Source organism: Notamacropus eugenii, chromosome 2, assembly GCF_028372415.1.
Source record: "Notamacropus eugenii isolate mMacEug1 chromosome 2, mMacEug1.pri_v2, whole genome shotgun sequence".
In the NCBI taxonomy this organism is placed as follows: domain Eukaryota; kingdom Metazoa; phylum Chordata; class Mammalia; order Diprotodontia; family Macropodidae; genus Notamacropus; species Notamacropus eugenii.
Genome location: NC_092873.1, coordinates 358,525,727 through 358,541,867, shown reverse-complemented (window position 1 = coordinate 358,541,867; position 16,141 = coordinate 358,525,727). Strand labels below are relative to the sequence as shown.

The 16,141-nt window shown below is 48.3% G+C and overlaps 2 protein-coding genes across 6 annotated transcripts in view; both read left to right on the top strand.

The window, feature by feature from the left end:
• Positions 1 to 16,141, top strand: part of ZNF385C (zinc finger protein 385C) — a 72,940-nt gene that overhangs the window by 50,366 nt on the left and 6,433 nt on the right. For all 5 annotated transcript variants that reach the window (XM_072646478.1, XM_072646476.1, XM_072646480.1 and 2 more), the window contains exon 3: positions 15,241 to 15,386. In XM_072646478.1, coding sequence (XP_072502579.1) covers positions 15,241 to 15,386 — 146 coding nt within the window. The remainder of the gene's footprint in view (positions 1 to 15,240; positions 15,387 to 16,141) is intronic.
• On the top strand, positions 6,001 to 13,089 carry C2H17orf113 (chromosome 2 C17orf113 homolog). Its single transcript, XM_072646470.1, has 3 exons — positions 6,001 to 6,088; positions 7,897 to 8,666; positions 10,034 to 13,089. The coding sequence occupies exons 2-3, from the start codon at positions 8,094 to 8,096 to the stop codon at positions 11,531 to 11,533; spliced, it is 2,073 nt and encodes a 690-aa protein (XP_072502571.1). The 5' UTR covers positions 6,001 to 6,088; positions 7,897 to 8,093; the 3' UTR covers positions 11,534 to 13,089.

Below are 16,141 nucleotides of genomic sequence, written 5' to 3'. Positions count from 1 at the left end.
TTTCTGGAGTAACTGCTACCAGCTCCCTCCTCCCCCCCCTCCCCCCACTCATTTCTTACTTTCTTTGTAGCTCAGGTATCCTGGCTGCTGCTAGGGGGAGGGAGGGGAGGCAGAGATTACCACTTATTGTCTGGTGGAGACAGGATGCTGAGCTGAGACGAGGAGAGGGTGATTGGGGTGGTGGGGAACACCTGTGATCCAATCTTGTAAAGTCTCCCACCCCATTCCTCTGGCCCCACCGCTGGATGCCAAGGTGAGTGAAGAAACAAACACCACTTCTTCAGAAAGAGGAAAAGAGAAGAGAAATGGTCTATGGAGGAGCAAGGATTCTAAGAAATTAACTCACCTCCTCCCCCCCCAACCTCCATCTACTTCTCCTGGTACTGACCAAATGAACAGATAGCAGTGCCAAGAGCTTCAATACTAAGTACAAGACGCCAGGGATCCCCTCTGGACCCCATGGCTGATGTTGTGCATACTTAGCAAGTTGCTGCCTCTCTCTGAGACCCTGTTCCCTTTTCTGAGAAAGGAGGGAAAATGTTGGGGCAGGGATTGGGGGGGGTGGGCAAATGGAGATAGTATATGAAGGATGAGACTATCCCAGAAGAAATAGGTTACATCTTCAGTGGTAGGTACTCAGGCTGGAATGCAGGAAGATTCAACCCTCCTGTCGGGAGGCAGAGGGGTAGATGAGATGTCCCTTTGCTCCAAAGCTTTCCTGATCCCAGTGTCCATTATAAAGACTCCCTAGATACTTTCCCATTCTCTCCCCTGATGCCCCAGTTCCATATTCCAAGGTGGGAGTAAGAGCTTAGTTTAATTTTTATGACTATCATTGGAAAAGACTAAGTGTTGTAGGGAATAGGAGAGTTTCATCCTCTGGGTGACACAGAGGTTAGTGAGTGTACTTGCTGAAGTGAGCTACTTGCTGAAGGACCAGGAAGCTTTGGCATGCTCTCTGTGCATCTCTCTCTCTCTCTCTCTCTCTCTCTCTCTCTCTCTCTCTCTCTCTCTCTCTCTCTCTCTCTCTCTCTCTCTCTCTCCTGGTCTCCCCCTCTCCCACATACTCTCCCTCTTTCCCCTCCCTCCCTCCCTCCCTTCCTCCCTCCCTCCCTGTCTCCCTTTCTTATCCGGGGCTTCATTTGCTCTCCACTCGAGAAGAGCTCTCCAGGAGCTCACAATGCTCTTGGGTAAGTATTCCAATACTACTTTTCTTTAGTCGGAGATGGGATGGAGGTGGGGTGGGTGGGGGAATGACCAGTTTACTTCTATTCTGATCTGCTCCGCTTGCTCTCATCTGTCCAGATTCCCAACTACCAGTCAGCTTATGCTCAGTTAAATTGATTTTTAGGTTGGAGTGAGGGTGAAAGGGGCGTGGAAGAAAGACCCTCAGACTTGCAACGTGGGCTTGGGGAGTATGAGATGGGGAATACTATATCTCAGATAATAGGAGGTGCAATTCACAGATGTTTACATGGTTTGAACCTCTGAGTCTTTGGAGGAGGGGTGGAAAGAAGGGAGGCACCAGCCCAGATGTGTTACCAGGTGGCAGATGTGCTGGGATTTTCTTGTATCAAATCAATACCACCACCACTCAAGTCCCCCAAAGGGTTTTCTGGAGTCTCTTGGAAATGTGGGGATAGCCTGGGGTTTTCTGGAACACGTTTATTTTTTTGGAGGTGGGGATAATGAACCAAAGAGGGAAAGAAAAGATTCTCAGGTGAAGGATTTGGACTAAAGGAGTAAGAGATGGGAGGGGAGAAAAGGGGGGAATGGGGGAATGTGGAATCCTATCTTTTCTGGAAGAAGACTATTCATAATCTATTTCCTCCTTGGGTTTTCCTTTGTGCCCCCTAAAGGAGTCAGAGAGCAGACACTTCCTTAGTCTTCCCCTACACACGTATACACACAAATGGTTGTATGCTCTTTATGGATGGAAAAAACCATCACCCTTTGCTTGGAGAATGTCATCGTGCCTGCTTTCTCCTTGGGTGCTTTAAGAGTGCACTACCACTGTGATTAGGAAGAGGGAAACTGAGGCTATTGATGGGGTACTCTGTTTTTGTCATCCATAACTATTTTAGATTGTCTATCCCCCCAACCATCTCAACACTGGAGCACAGAATTTGGGCTTCAGAGGGGTATGGAAATGAATTATGGCCTTCAAAGTAGATGTGACTCAATAATTTGATCATATAAAAATGGGGGAGGGGGACTGGTGAGAACCTTGACCTAGACCTCTCAATCATTTCATTCTCTAACTCTTCCTTTAAACCTGCATTCCTTTTTGCCCTTTGTTCATGGTTTTGACACATGTGAAATAGTTCCTTTTTATGTATAGCTTATGGGTCTTTATCTGAGTCTACTTGTGTGTATTTATGTCTTGCTGTGCACGAATTCCTGTGTTGGTCTGCGTGTGTGGATCTATTTATATGTCACTGTATGGTCTGTGTATATTTGGGGCTCGATGTGTGTTTCTCTCTGATTATCTGTGTACCAATCTTGTATTTATAAAGTGTATTTATGTGCATGTGTTTTCCCCCTACAGAATGTAAGTTCCTTGAAGGCAGAGACTATCTTCATTTTTTGTCTTGGTATTCCCATTACCTGCCTCATAGTATGGCCTTAATAAATGTTTGTTGGATCCAGCTGAACTGAAAATGCTTGTGTCTGATAAGTCTTACTTCTCTGTTTGTATGTATCAGTACATCTGTGAATCAAGGATGAGGCTTGCTTCTTCCGGGGCCCAAGCCCTTGGAACCCATGCTGATGTTATTTCACAGGTGACATCTGGCCTACCTCTCTATTTCTGCACCTCTGTGCTCCCTCCCCCTCACTCAGTTACTCTTCTGCCAGTTTCCTTTGAGATATTCTTTAATTTTCTGCCTAAATAATGGAACAGCTTTCCTCCTCCCAGTCTCACTCTATGTTCTCCCCTCAGGCCTGTGGAGACACCTGGCCTGGGCAGGCAGAAGCTCTATTCCAACCCTCTTACTGTTCCATCCTCCAAATGTTAGCAAACGCTCTGATGCAGGTGCATACACACACACACACACACACACACACACGCACGCACGCACGAACAATCCCCAACCCATGTCCTGGCTTTTTGTTCTGACTAGTACTCCCTGGGGCTGGGGTTCACCTGCCAGGTGCTGTTTCAGGCTAGAAAAGGCAAGCCAAATAAGAATGCCTTTCCCTCCCAATTCTCCAAGACGGACTCGAGGACTCTGGGACTCTAGTGCATAGAACTGAAGAGAAGGCAAGGGAAGGGAAAGGGAGGTGTATGGCCTTCTCTCAGCATGTATTGAACTTAGCCCTGAATTTGGCATCAGGGAACCTCAGTTCATATTCCAACCAAGCTGTACCACTTAGTAGCATGACCTTAAGCAAGCCACACCTCCCCTCTGAGCCTCAGTTTCTTTACTTGTAAAAGGGGATAAGAATACGTGAACAACAGACCTCATAAGGAGTTTTGTGAAGGTATGACTGGCAAAGCGCTTTGTACACTCGAAATAGGGGAAGAAATGTGAACTCCGCTTCTACTTCTTCCACCCCAGTGTCTTGTCCAAAGTGCCTCATCCTCAACTGGCCTTGTCAGTGGTTGCCTGCAGCTCCTGGGCACGTGCATCTCTGTGTGCAGTGGCCTTTTCTAGTTGAGTGGAGAACCCTGGGGGCCAGGGCCCTTCCATGTGCATGTCAGATGCAGAAAGCATTACAAAGTGAATGTGGCCTGGAAATGCTCAATGCCTCCAGGGAGGAGCTAGGACTAGCCGCCTGACGCTTGCTCCATGGAGTTGGCTGCTGGACCCCTGGTTCCATTCTGGGGGATGGGGTGCAGGGGAAGGGCTCAGCGCCTGCTTCAGAGATGCTCCCTCACCCCGCTGGCTGTCTGTGCTCTGGCATGGCCCAGGGTTTGAAGACCAGGACAGAGAGATGAGTGGGGAGAGGGTAGTTAAGTGAGACAAAACTATTCTACTCTCCCCCATCCCTAGAACCCTTTCCACTTTGACCCTGGGACTCCCTGTCTTCTGACCCCATAAGCAGAGTGTTCCTGGCTCCCCAAGTGGGGTCTCAAAGAAATGTCAGGCCTGGTAGGAACCTAACTAGAAACCATCTAACCCTGGGATTCTTAACTGGATTTTTTTTCCATCATGGTCCCCACTGTAAGTCAAGTGAAGGCCACTGAATGTTTCTCAGAATGTTTTTAAATAAAAGAAGGAAATGCTAAGTGAAACTAAAGATGTCTCCCCCCCCACATCTAAGTTTATGAATACCTGAAATCTGTTCAGGGACCAAACTATCCAACTGATACGCTGACGTAGTGGGGTTTTTTTTTTATCCTATAAGGCAAAAAAAAAAAAGAGTAGGATGATTTTTTAAAATTTCAAAGTAAAATTATATCTGCCTGTAATAATGTGTTCAACGTGCATTTACACAGATAGGAGAAATCACAGTAAAAAAACCTGTTTTTTTAAATTTACATGGGATCCAGTGTTAAAAGGGGTAGCTACGTGGTGCAGTGGATAGAGAGCTGGGCCTGGAGTCAGGAAGACTTATTTTTGTGAGTTCAACTCTAGCTTCAGACACTTCCTAGCTGAGTGACCCTGGCAAATCACTTAACCCTGTTTGCCTCAGTTGCCTCATCTGTCAAATGAGCTGGAGAAGGAAATGGCAAACCCACTCCAGCATTTTTGCCAAGAAAACCTCAAGTGAAGTTGTGAAGAGTTGGACACCACCAAAGGACTGAGCAAAACTACTGTTAAGAACTTCTGATGTAATCCAATTTCCTCATTTGTGGGAAAAAGAAAAACTGAGGTCCAGAGAGAGCCAGTCACACAGCAAGTTAAGTTAGTAGCAGCACTGAGATAAGAACCCAGATTGGGCTCCTCCTGTTTCCACCACACTGTATATAGTCTTAAAGATCATGTCAGAAGATTCAGATTCAGAGATCTGAAATCCCCAAAAAGATGGTTGGGAGGAGAGACTGAAGGACACTCATGAAAGTACCCTCCCCTTCATCTTCAGAAACTATCTTCCATCCCCCTCTCTCTATCCAGGAAACTGTCTTTGTCCCTACTCCACCTTTACCTACACCCCCAAACCCACATTTCCCCAGCAAGTAGGAGAAAGTGATTGCTATACCTGACTCAGTGGCGGGTCCCTCGGTTGTGCTGAATTGTTTTATCCTTTATTTCTATTTCATAAGCAGGGATATGTGTGTGTATGCGTACATACACATATATTGTATGTGTATATTTGGAAATGAAGGTAATGTAAAAAACCAAAACTTATACAATAAGAAAATTTTGTTTTAAAGAGAAAGAGTGCTGGATTTGGAGTTGGAGGAACAGTTTCAAATCCAAGCTCTGCTACGTGCGTGGAAAAATCACGAACACAACCTGTCGGGGCCACAGTTTCTTTCTCTGTAAAATGAGAGGGCTGGACTAGATGATCCCACACTTAAAGCTGGAAGAGTCCTTACAGATAATCTAGTCTAACCCTTTCATTTTACAGAGTAATAAACTGAAGGCTGGAGAAGTCAAACGACCACCCCAAGGCCACACGAGCTATACGTGGCAGAGCTAGGATTCGAACGTAGAGCCCCAGCCTCGGAAGCGGACGCTCTCGTGGCTGCGCCATTCCCCCCGGCCCCACGGCTGCGGAGATTCTCGCGGCTGCTATCTGACCTTCAGCATCCATCCCTTCCGCGGCCGGCCGCGTGGGCTGTGGAGCCGCGGGTTCTGTTTGCTGGGGAGGAGGGGGGGTTGGAGACGAAGCCCCTGAGCCCTTCGGGGCGGCCGGCGGAGGCCCGGAGTGGGGGGCGGGCCACGTGCACTCAGGTGAGCGCCGCCCTCGCATCCGCCAGGTGAGACAGGTGAGACAGGTGTGGCCCTGGGGCGGCCTCGGAGCGTCGCCCGCGCCTCCCCCGCCCCCACCCCCTCACCCCACTGGGGCTGGGGCTCCGGCTCCAGCTACGGGCGGCCTCTTCGCCCGGGTTACCGCTAGTGGCTGCTGTGGTTCTTCGGAGCCCAAGGAGGCTGCGGACAGAGTGTCCACCGCTCAAGATGGCGGCTCCCATGGCTCAGTGAGTTGGTGGGGGGCTGGGGGGAAGAGGTGCACCTGGGGGAGAGACAGGTGGGGGCCGGTGACCCGCCCCGCTCGGGCAGGGGAATGGCGCGGCCAGGGAGGCAGACGGAACTAGAGCGTGTGTGTGTGTGTGTGTGTGTGTCTGTGTGTCTGTGTGCGTGTATGTGTCTGTGTGTGTTTATGTATGGTGGGGTTTAATCTGTTTCCCTGAGCGGCTAATCTGGGGGCTGCGTATTGTCCGCTCCCACCCAGAGGAAGTTTTCAAATCTACCTCAGTCCCCTTCTCTGCAGCCCTGGGAATAACAGGGCACCATCTAGATCCGATTTACATGTCAGGTCTGCAGAATGTTTAGTTTTATGTTGTGGGAGGCAGGGCTCCCTCCGAGCCCTCCGGGGGCTTTTAGAGCCAGAGGTAGGAGCCGTTGAGGTGTATGCACAGGGGTTCTGGAGCTCAAACAGAGCAATGCTCTTTTGGCAGGAGTTAAAAATTTGTGGCCGATTTTAAGGGGTGAATTTAAAGTCAAGGAGTGCTTCCAGGTTCCACACTTCCAAGCAGCCCCACTGCTCCTGGTGTTTATCCCTGGGTTTTCCTATACGCCCTACTAAAGTCTCTCAAGCTAGCTCTTCCCCGTTTTCCTTAGATTCACTTGTTACCCTTGGGATCTGTGTATCTACTTGGAGTGAACTGGATATAGGGGCTACAAAGCTGTTTCTTCTGGGCAAAGGTCCCTTTCAGCCCTCCCAAAGCAAAGGTGAAAGCATAAAGATGGGGAGGCAGTTAGCGCTTGCTTTCTTTGCCTTCTTCCTTCCTTCCTTCCTCTTTCTTTTTTATTTCTTCCTTTCATAAAGGTTTAAAGTTTGCAAAGTATATATTATCTCATTTACTACTCAAAACAGACTCTTGAAGTAGGTGCTATTATTATCCCCATTTTATAAATGAGGAAACCTACCATTATATGAAATTGATTGTTGATTGACAGCTAGCTAATAAGTATCTGGGGCAGGATATAAACTCAGGTCTTGAATCCAAGTTCAGTACCCTAGATGTTATTTGCTACTTGTGAGATCTTGGACAAATCACTTGCTCTCTCTAGGATTCAGTTTCCCCATCTGTAAAATGAGAGGATTGGACTCAATGATTTCCAAGATCCCTTCCACCTTCTGAGCCTGTGAACTGAAATAAAATACTTGACCTATGGTGTAGTGGAAAGAGAACTGCCTTTAGAGTCAGAGAACCTAGCTTCACATCTTGCCTCTGAGACTTTTCTACGTTTGATCACAGGCAAGTGATGCTATGGCCCTGTATGTCAGTGTTCCTCATCTCTAAAATGAGGAAGGAGAGTTGGAGAGGGTAGTTTCTGAGGTCCCTTTCCACTTTGGGTCTATGGTACTTTCTGGGCCTCTTTTCTCATCTTGTAGAAATAGGAGTACTTCGCTGGATGTCTTAGGAGCTTGTTAAGGAAGAATGAGGCTATTTGTGTGTGTGTGTGTGTGTGTGTACATGTATGTGTTGCACATAGAGGGGACAGGTCTAGTTTTCATTACACTTACCTCCTGATTGGATAGCAATCCCTGGATTTTTTCACAATTTCTTGTTCTTCATTTCTACCCCCCTTACCTCTTTTCTGGTCCTTTCCTGACCTGTAGCTAGAAGTTTTATGTACAAGGTAGGAGGGCATGAAGTAATGAACTAAAATGATTGAATCTTCCCTGCCCCATGGTCATCAATCCCCTAGTGCCTAATAAAGCCTCTTACTCTTGGTAACACACCCCTAATTTATCTCCCCTTGTCTCTTTCATCCCCAGTCCTTGGCGTCGGAGTGGGAATAAACTCTCTCGGCTAAGTTAGATGGACAGTCACCATTAACCTGTTGGTTTGTCGCCCTCCTCATTCTCCCCTGGCTCCCCTCAGCCCTGGGAGGAGTGTTTGTCTCAGGAGAAGCCTGGGGAGGGGGGAGACCAAGGGGGAAGGTTTTGTAAGGGTGTCCATCTATCAGGCGGGGATGGTCCCCCCAGGAAAGAAGCCGGCTGGAGAGACTTCCAACTCAAACAAGAAATGTAAGCGCTACTTCAACGAGCATTGGAAGGAAGAGTTCCCTTGGCTGGAGTTTGACTATGAGCGAAAGCTGATGTTTTGCTTGGAGTGCAGGCAAGCCCTTGTCCGGAACAAGCATGGGAAGGCCGAGAATGCCTTCACAGTGGGCACTGACAATTTCCAGCGGCATGCTTTGTTGCGCCATGTGACTTCTGGGGCTCACTGCCAGGCTCTAGCTGTCAACCGGGAACAGCTGGCATTTGAAGCCCGGGCAGGGGGAAGAGGGAGCTACGGGTACCACCGAAACCTGCCCCTGGACTCAGTAGGTATGGCTGCCACTGCCTCTATGGCGCCTGTCAAGATGGAAGTGAACCCTGCCAAAGTGGCAGTACTGACCACTGTTTACTGCATGGCTAAAGAGGATGTGCCAGATGACCGCTGCCCTGCTCTGCTCGAACTACAGAGATTCAACCTCTGCCAGGCACTCCTGGGTACTGAGCATGGTGATTACTACACCCTGGGCAGTGTGAAGGACATGCAGGTGGGTGGCTAATATTCTAGGGGTGGGGGAAAAGGAAGGAAAATGCTTTCCACGCACTCCTTGGGTGTCAAGTCACTGGGCAGAGCACCTTGGGCTGCAGGCTACAGCTCTTCTCCAGAGGGAAAGGTAGACAGGGTAGGGTTCTCCCCCGATGCTTGTCATATTATTACCCTGTGAGATTCCCTGTTTGGGAGGTAGACAGAGGATATAGCTTGGAGAAGGTACCTATTTAGCCTGAATCATAAGATCATGAATTTAGAACTGGAAAGGACCTTTAAAGTCATCCAGCCTAATTTAACAGAGGAGGAACCTGAAATTAGCAAGAGTTAAGTGACTTACCCAAGGTCACTCAGGTAGGAGGCAGCAGAACCAGGATTAGAAGCTAGATCTGATTCCAAATCCAAAGCTCTTTTTATTGAAGTAGGTGGAAGACTGAGCCTCCTGTCTTTGTCTCCCCCTCTCCCTCTAATATCTTATGAACTACTGTCCCCCTGTCCGCTGGAGGCTATGAGCCTTTACTTAATGAGGCTTGATGTCTCTTATAGTGGCCCTAGAGGCCATAGAGAATGAGGTTTTCTGGCCTTAAAATATATTTTTATAAGAAAAACTGTTAAGTCAGGGCCTTAATCACATTCATGCCTCCCACAGCCCCATGTGCTGCTCCCTAAGGGGCAGCCTACTTTATCTTCCCTAGTCCTAGCTTTGAGGGAAGGACAGAGAGAAACAGGACCCCTGGGACTTCTGCCATTGACTTGCAAATCATCAGGAAAGAAAGTATCTAAGAGTTGACTTGTGTACTGAGGCAGTATTATGGGAGAAGAAGATACTACCCCTGACCTTGAGGAGTGCCCAGTCTAATGGGAAAGACATGATGCTCACCCCTGAGGAGCTTTCACTTGGATGAAAGGGATGGGGTGGGCCTATGGCATTATTAAGAGCCTACTATGTACTAGACACTATTCTACATGCTTTACAAATATTATCTCATTTGACAATTGATTGTTGAAAGAGTAGCTGATGAGAAGGAAAAATAAACAGAGCCTTAGGGGGGTATATCTTGACCCTTATGGCTGTATCAGACTTCATTTGCTGTTTACTAAATGCTTCCAGAGGCCATCTTTACCCTCTCCCTATCTCTGCACAGGGCAGTTCTTCCTTCAATGCCAGGTAGACCGGCTTTCCTCTAGCCAGGAAATCAACTGTGGCCTCCCGTGTCTGTTCTTCTCAGTGCCTTGTGGGTATCAGGGGAGTCCTCCTTCCTACTGAACGTTTCTTCCTCCTGTTTCTGGGTAACTAAGCTGAGGCCTTTCCTGGGATATGCTTAAAGGCTTCCCTTTCTTTTTCTCTTTCTCTCTGACTCTTGCCAGGCAGCCATTGCCAGGGTTCTGCACTCTGAAGACAACCAGCGGCTGAAGGCATCCCCATTTGTGGGACTAGTGCTGGACGAGGTAGGGGATGGTCCAGAGCCTCACAGCCTGGCCCTGTTTGCCACCTTGGTGTCCCCCTGTGATGGCCAGCCTGCCAGCACCTTCCTGGGAAGTGTGGAGCTAGGGGTAGGTGAGGCCACTCCTGGCCAGCTTCTGGACATTCTGAAGTCCTTTGGTGTTCCTGCACCCAAGCTGGCTTGGCTTGGCTCAGGACTCCCAAGTGAGCATCTAGGTGACTTAGGCCTACAGCTTCGGGTCACCTGCCCACTGCTGGCCGAGCTCCATTGCCTTCCAAGCCGGGGTCACCCAGAAACCCCCACCTACGTCAGCGAGTATGAGAGTGTCCTGGATGCTCTGTTTCGACTCTATGGAGGCTCTGGGGCCCGTGGGATCCCGGAGCTCCGGGCAGCACTGGATCTTGCAGCCATAAATCTTACAGGGTCACGACGAGTACCCTGGGCATCAATCTTGCCAGCTGTTGAAGCTGTGGCTGCCTCCTGGTCCCACCTGGTGCCCATGTTAGAGACTACTTCCCCCACTTCCCCACTTACACAGGCACTGGCCCTTGCCCTCCGGAGGTTTACTTTCATTGCCTTCACCTACCTCCTCCTGGACACTTTACCCACTCTGCAGAAGCTCAGCCTTCTCCTTCAGACTGAGGAGCCAGACTTGGCCCTGCTCCCACCACTGGTCATTACCACTGCTGCCTCCCTGCAGGCTCAGAGAGGCTCAGATGGGCCCCACTTTCAAAGCTTCCTGCAGGCACTGGACAACCCCACCCCAGCTGGCAATGGGGATGGTGGTCGCTATTGTTATCAAGGGGTAGAGCTGACAGACTGCTCCCCTGCAACCATCCAGAGCTTTGAAGACCTTCGGGGGGCTTTCCTGGACTCCCTGAGAAGGTGGCTGTGGGACTCCTTCCCAGGCCCCTCTCTGGACATTGTGGCTGCATTTGCTTCCATCTTTGACTCTCGGCGCTACCCCCAGTCCTTAGAAGATCTGGGAGCCCATGGGGAAGGAGCTCTCCGGTTGTTGCTCCAGGCGTACGCCCCTGTAGTGGTTGGTGAGAGAGCCCTGAGTGACTTCCCTCTCTTTAAACGCATTGTCTTCAGTTTGGGCCCGCTGGGCCCCCGAGATCTCTGCTGCAAGCTAGTCTGTGCCCACTCAGAGCTACATGAGCTCTTCCCTGACTTTGCCATCCTGGCTTCCTTAGTCTTGGTTCTGCCTGCTGGTGCCAGCCTTCTAGACAAGGTTGCTCGGAGCCGAGAGCTTCGGTGGTGGGACCAGGGAAAGGGGGAGGGAGGTAACGTCCAGGGGAGCCATGTTGTGAAGATCGCAGTGGACGGCCCCCCACTCCACGAATTTGACTTTGCCTTGGCCATTGAGTTGTTTGAGAGTGGAGGTGGTGGGGAGGAATTTTTTGGCACACAGATCAAATGAGGAGATCCCCTTTTCATATCCTGAATGGAGTCTCTCTTGTGTGACTTTGGATTCCTAGATGGGATTTTAACACCTCTCTCTCTCTCTGCCGGGGTGAGAGACTATCCCCTGACTTGGATAACCTTGCCCTTTATTCTTTCCTGTTGTTATTTTATCACCCTGTGTGCCCTGATACTAACTCAGCCTTGCCCAGGATGTGGAGTGGGGAGGGCTGGAGAGAGACTTGGTAGTTTGGGTTCAGGAATAGTCTGGATAAGGAATTGAGAGGTGGAAAGTTACAGAGGCTGGGGAGGAGACTTAGGCACATTCACCATGCTCTTGTCCTTTCCAAAGTTTTGTGCTAAATGCAAGGGCATGTATGTCTCCCAACCCCCTGGGATTTGGTAAAAATTTCCATTGATGCTGTGAACATTAATAATTGGAAATAGAAAGAGAATAGCCTTCCCGAAGGGGGATGGGAGGGAAGATAATTCTGTCCATCTAATGCAGAGGCCTGCTTTTCTTACTGTTTGCCCTCTGGGAGCTAGTGAGCTCAGGGCATCAGGGCAAAAGGAAAGAACATGGGATTGGCAACCGGGAGACCTGAATGATAGTTCTATCTCTGTCCTTAACTCAACTTTGCGCAAGGCACAGCCTCTAAGTCTTATTATTTTCTTCCTTTCTCTAAAATGAGGAAGTCAGACTAGGTGGTTTCTAAGATTGCCCCCAGCTCTGATAGTCTGTTCGTCCTTACTATAGCACAATGCCTTCAGTATTAGCCAGAAGTGGGTCTGTTCAGAAGTACAGGAAAGCAAAAGACTTACCACCCCCTCCACCCCGCAATCCAGGATGTCCAAGGGCATCTGGGTAAGAAAGGTGTACATATACGTATAAATATATACACAGATATATGAAATAAATCTCTTATCTTTTATAGAATTAGAGACAATGCTTGCAAAGAGGATTTTGGTTTCCGTTTTGGTTTTTGCTGTGATAGGATCTAGAAGTTCCAAATAGAACAAATTCCCATCTATTTTCTTCTTCCTCTTACATTAAAGTTTGGTTGCCATCCAAGCTCCCTTCTTATCTTTACCCTAGCTTGTTGAGACCAAAGAGAGTACAAAATCACAATTCCTGCTCTTAATCCAACCTCACGCAAACAGATATGATCTATTTTTTTTTCCATTTCCTTTTCTTCTATTCCTTTCCCCATTCCAGTTCTCCTCCACACACATACCCATTCCTATAGGGCAGGTGACAGGGTGATATCCTCTCCTTAGCCTGCTTGAGTATACCTTCAGCATGGCTGACACTGCTGCTTCCTCTATCCTCCTCCAAAAAAAAGACCAACCGAACAGACTATCCCAAGCCCCATCTGAAGGGGTCAGCTGACTGGTAGTACTGGGGTGGGGAAACCAGACAGGTTGTAAACTGTTATTTCAGTGAGTGTCATGGGTTCTCCCGTGCTGCTTACTGTGGGGCCACAAATGGGGTAGGGGTGGGGAGGTGAATAACAACTTATGCAACCTTTCATTGAGTCCAGCACCCTGGAACACAATAAAATAGAACCATCCCAACTCCTGACTCCTGACGTTCTACAGTCTCTGATGATGTGTGTGTGTTGGAGGGACCCAGGTGGGCTATCTCCTATTTCTCCCACAAGACTCTGTTTCCCAGCTGGGGATTCCGGTCCTGCCACCTCCTAGGGCCCCATCAGAAGCCCCAAGATTCTTTTTTCAGAGATGATCTGGGTAGGCTAGTCCCTCAACCAGTCCAGAGAGATAGGTCTCTGTGATTAAGGGGGAGCTATCCAGAGCTGAAGATATCCCTCGAAGCTCCTTCCATGTTCTCCCCACTCTTCTCCTGGGTCCCAGCACTCCTCAACTTCTTCCTGTGTTTTACCTCTCCTCCCTGCCCAAGATGTGAGTGAAAGGACCCTGATGCTCAACCATTTGATCCCAAAGACCCCATTCATGGGCCTTGGCCAATGCCATATTTGCTCACTTACAAGAAAATGCATATGCCAGAGCATGACCCATACCTCCAGGTAGTTGGTGTGAGGGAGGAAGGCTTGGAGTTTCCTCTAGTAAAGGAGGGAAGATTTACAACCCAGCTGGGAAAACTTTTATCCATTGTTAGGGTGTTATAATAGGGTTATAGAATCTGCTTGGGAGGAGAATGGAGAGGAAAGGAATGAAGGGGTCAGAAATATGATTAGAAAGGAGGACGGAAGTTGGGCATCTGGCTTCTCAACCATCCTGCATCTGATTGCTAAAAGAGCCCAAAGGAGTTGAGATTATTCAAGCTAGAAATGGGGAGCTGAGAGGTTTTTGCTGAGACCTCAGGTAGGACATGGAAGGAATACGAAAGGCTCTCATGCAGAAGGTGATAAACAGGAGCCTCATCCCATGAAGGGGAGGAAGACAAAATTTCCTTGTCAGAGGGAGTGTTGAAAGGAAGGATGCAAATTCTGTGAACCTACAGAGACTATTTTTTAGTCTTTGTGTTCTCAGGGACTACCATAGAGCAGGTGTCTAATTTTTATGGAATTGTGTTAGACTGTAGGAAGAAGGAAGATTGGGTTTGCACTACTGACCCGAAGAATATTGGAAAAGTAAAGTGAAGAAAGCACAGGGTGGAAGTAACTCTGTTCCTGGGAACTTCCTTTTAAAATGAACCCCTGGAATAGGGAGAAAAATACTCTCTGATTAAAGGATAGGTGTGATGTCTTTTACACACACACACACACACACACACACACACACACACACACACACCCCTTTAGAAAAAATGGATTGACAGTGATTTAACCTAGTCCTAGTCCTGGTCCTTCTTCCCTTCACCCCTCCTTCCTGCATCTGTTGTGGATACTACCTTCTCACTGCTGGATTAGCTGGGAATGGAGAGAGAGTGGGGTGGGGAGAGTGGAAGGAGATATGACCCCCCACCTCTATTTTTTCACTTGGGAAAAGGTGCCAGCAAGTGGAAGATGGGCAAATTGACTACCTGCTTCTTATAATGAGCCAGGTGACTTAATTCATTTTAAAAAATTATTGTTCAATTAAAAAGCATTTATTGTCTCTGCTTCCCACTCTTTCCTCCAAAGAAAAAGGAAAATGAAAGCTTTGTGACAAATATTCATAGTCAAGCAAAACATATCCCTACATTGGCCGTGTATGAAAATGGGTATCTCATTCTGCGTCTTGAATTCATTATCTCTCTGTCAAGAGATATACAGCAGAGGGTATCATCAGCTTTCCCTTGGAATCATGGTTGGCCATTGGATTAATCAGAGTTCTTAAGTCTTTTAGAGTTGTTTCTCTTTACAATGATTTGACTCCTTTATAAATAGAAAGGGAACTGAGCATTGAGGGTAGAAGAGCTCGACCCTGGGATTCATACGTTCTTGTTTTTTTTCCTGACTTCCAATCTCTACCTTACAACACTTTGGAGAGCAAATTTGCCAGGGTGGCTCTAAACCTGTTTTTCCAGATGAGACAAAGGGTGTATGGAGGATCTGTTTCATGAAAATGGCATTTCTTCATCCATCTTCTTCCTTTAAATAATATCTTCCCTCCGGCTGTGCATATTCTCCCTCTTAGGAGGGGACAGACAATACAGTTCCAGCCCCCTGGCTTCCTTTGGGACTGTGGAAGTTGGCAGAGGTCCAGAGCTTGCCCCTGTCAGGCTTCCATTCCATATTTTACCCCTTCTTCCTCCCTCACCAGGCCCAGCCTCCAGCTCCCCCAACCCTCTGCTGGCCTCGTTGCCCCTGCCTGCTCGGCCTCTGCAGCCCCCACTGGACATCAAGCATTTCCTGACCTTCCACTTCAGTGGTGCAGCCCCTCTCAGCCTTTTCCCCAACTTCAGCACGGTATGTGTGTGTGTGTGTGGGGGGGGGGAGGGCGTGGTTTGATGGGGAGAGGCATAGTTGGGTCAAGGGCAAGGGGAGTAGAGATGGTCAGCTAAAGGGACCTGGATATCTCAGTTTCCCTTTCTGTCCGAGGTCTGGGGAAATCAATTGTCTTCTTCTAACACTGTTTCCTGCCCCCATGTACATGTCCCCATTCCTACTTGAGACTGTCTCCACTGTACAGATCTATCTAGCTCAAATGAGTTTCCTATATCTCTGCAAAAGGACAAGCTAGACAGTACAATGAAGACACTAGGGTCCCTTTCCATTTAGGGGACAAATTAAAGTGGTGAAGAGCTTAGATCCTATTCTCACCAAAAACAGAACTTGGAGGGTGGAGAATGAGAGAGAAAATCTGTCTATTTGTGTCTCTCTGTGTTTATGAAAATGGGAGCTAATCATAGATTTAGAGCTAAAAAAGCCTTTCAAGTCATCTAGTCTAGTGCCTTCATTTTACTGATGAGGAAACTGAGTCAGAGTGACTAGCCCAGGTGTCTGAGGGAGGATTTGAACTCAGGTCTTCCTGCCTCCAAAGTCAGCACTCCATCACAACAAGCTGTACCACCACCTCATCCTTATATCTCTGGCTGCTTTCGTCTTCATGCTTCTTGCCCTCTCTGGAGATGTTATCGTTAGAGAAGCTGGAGTGAGTGAACTTTTGCTTCCATTCATATGGGCAAAGCTGATAAGATTGATCCTCATCCCACCTCCACGGG

What these genes read in the sequence shown, in the direction of transcription:
- C2H17orf113 (XM_072646470.1), top strand. Translation starts at nt 8,094, where the DNA reads ATGGTCCCCCCAGGAAAGAAGCCGGCTGGAGAGACTTCCAACTCAAAC. An exon ending in GCAGTGTGAAGGACATGCAG is followed by an intron (nt 8,667 to 10,033) that starts GTGGGTGGCTAA and finishes GACTCTTGCCAG; the next exon opens with GCAGCCATTGCCAGGGTTCT.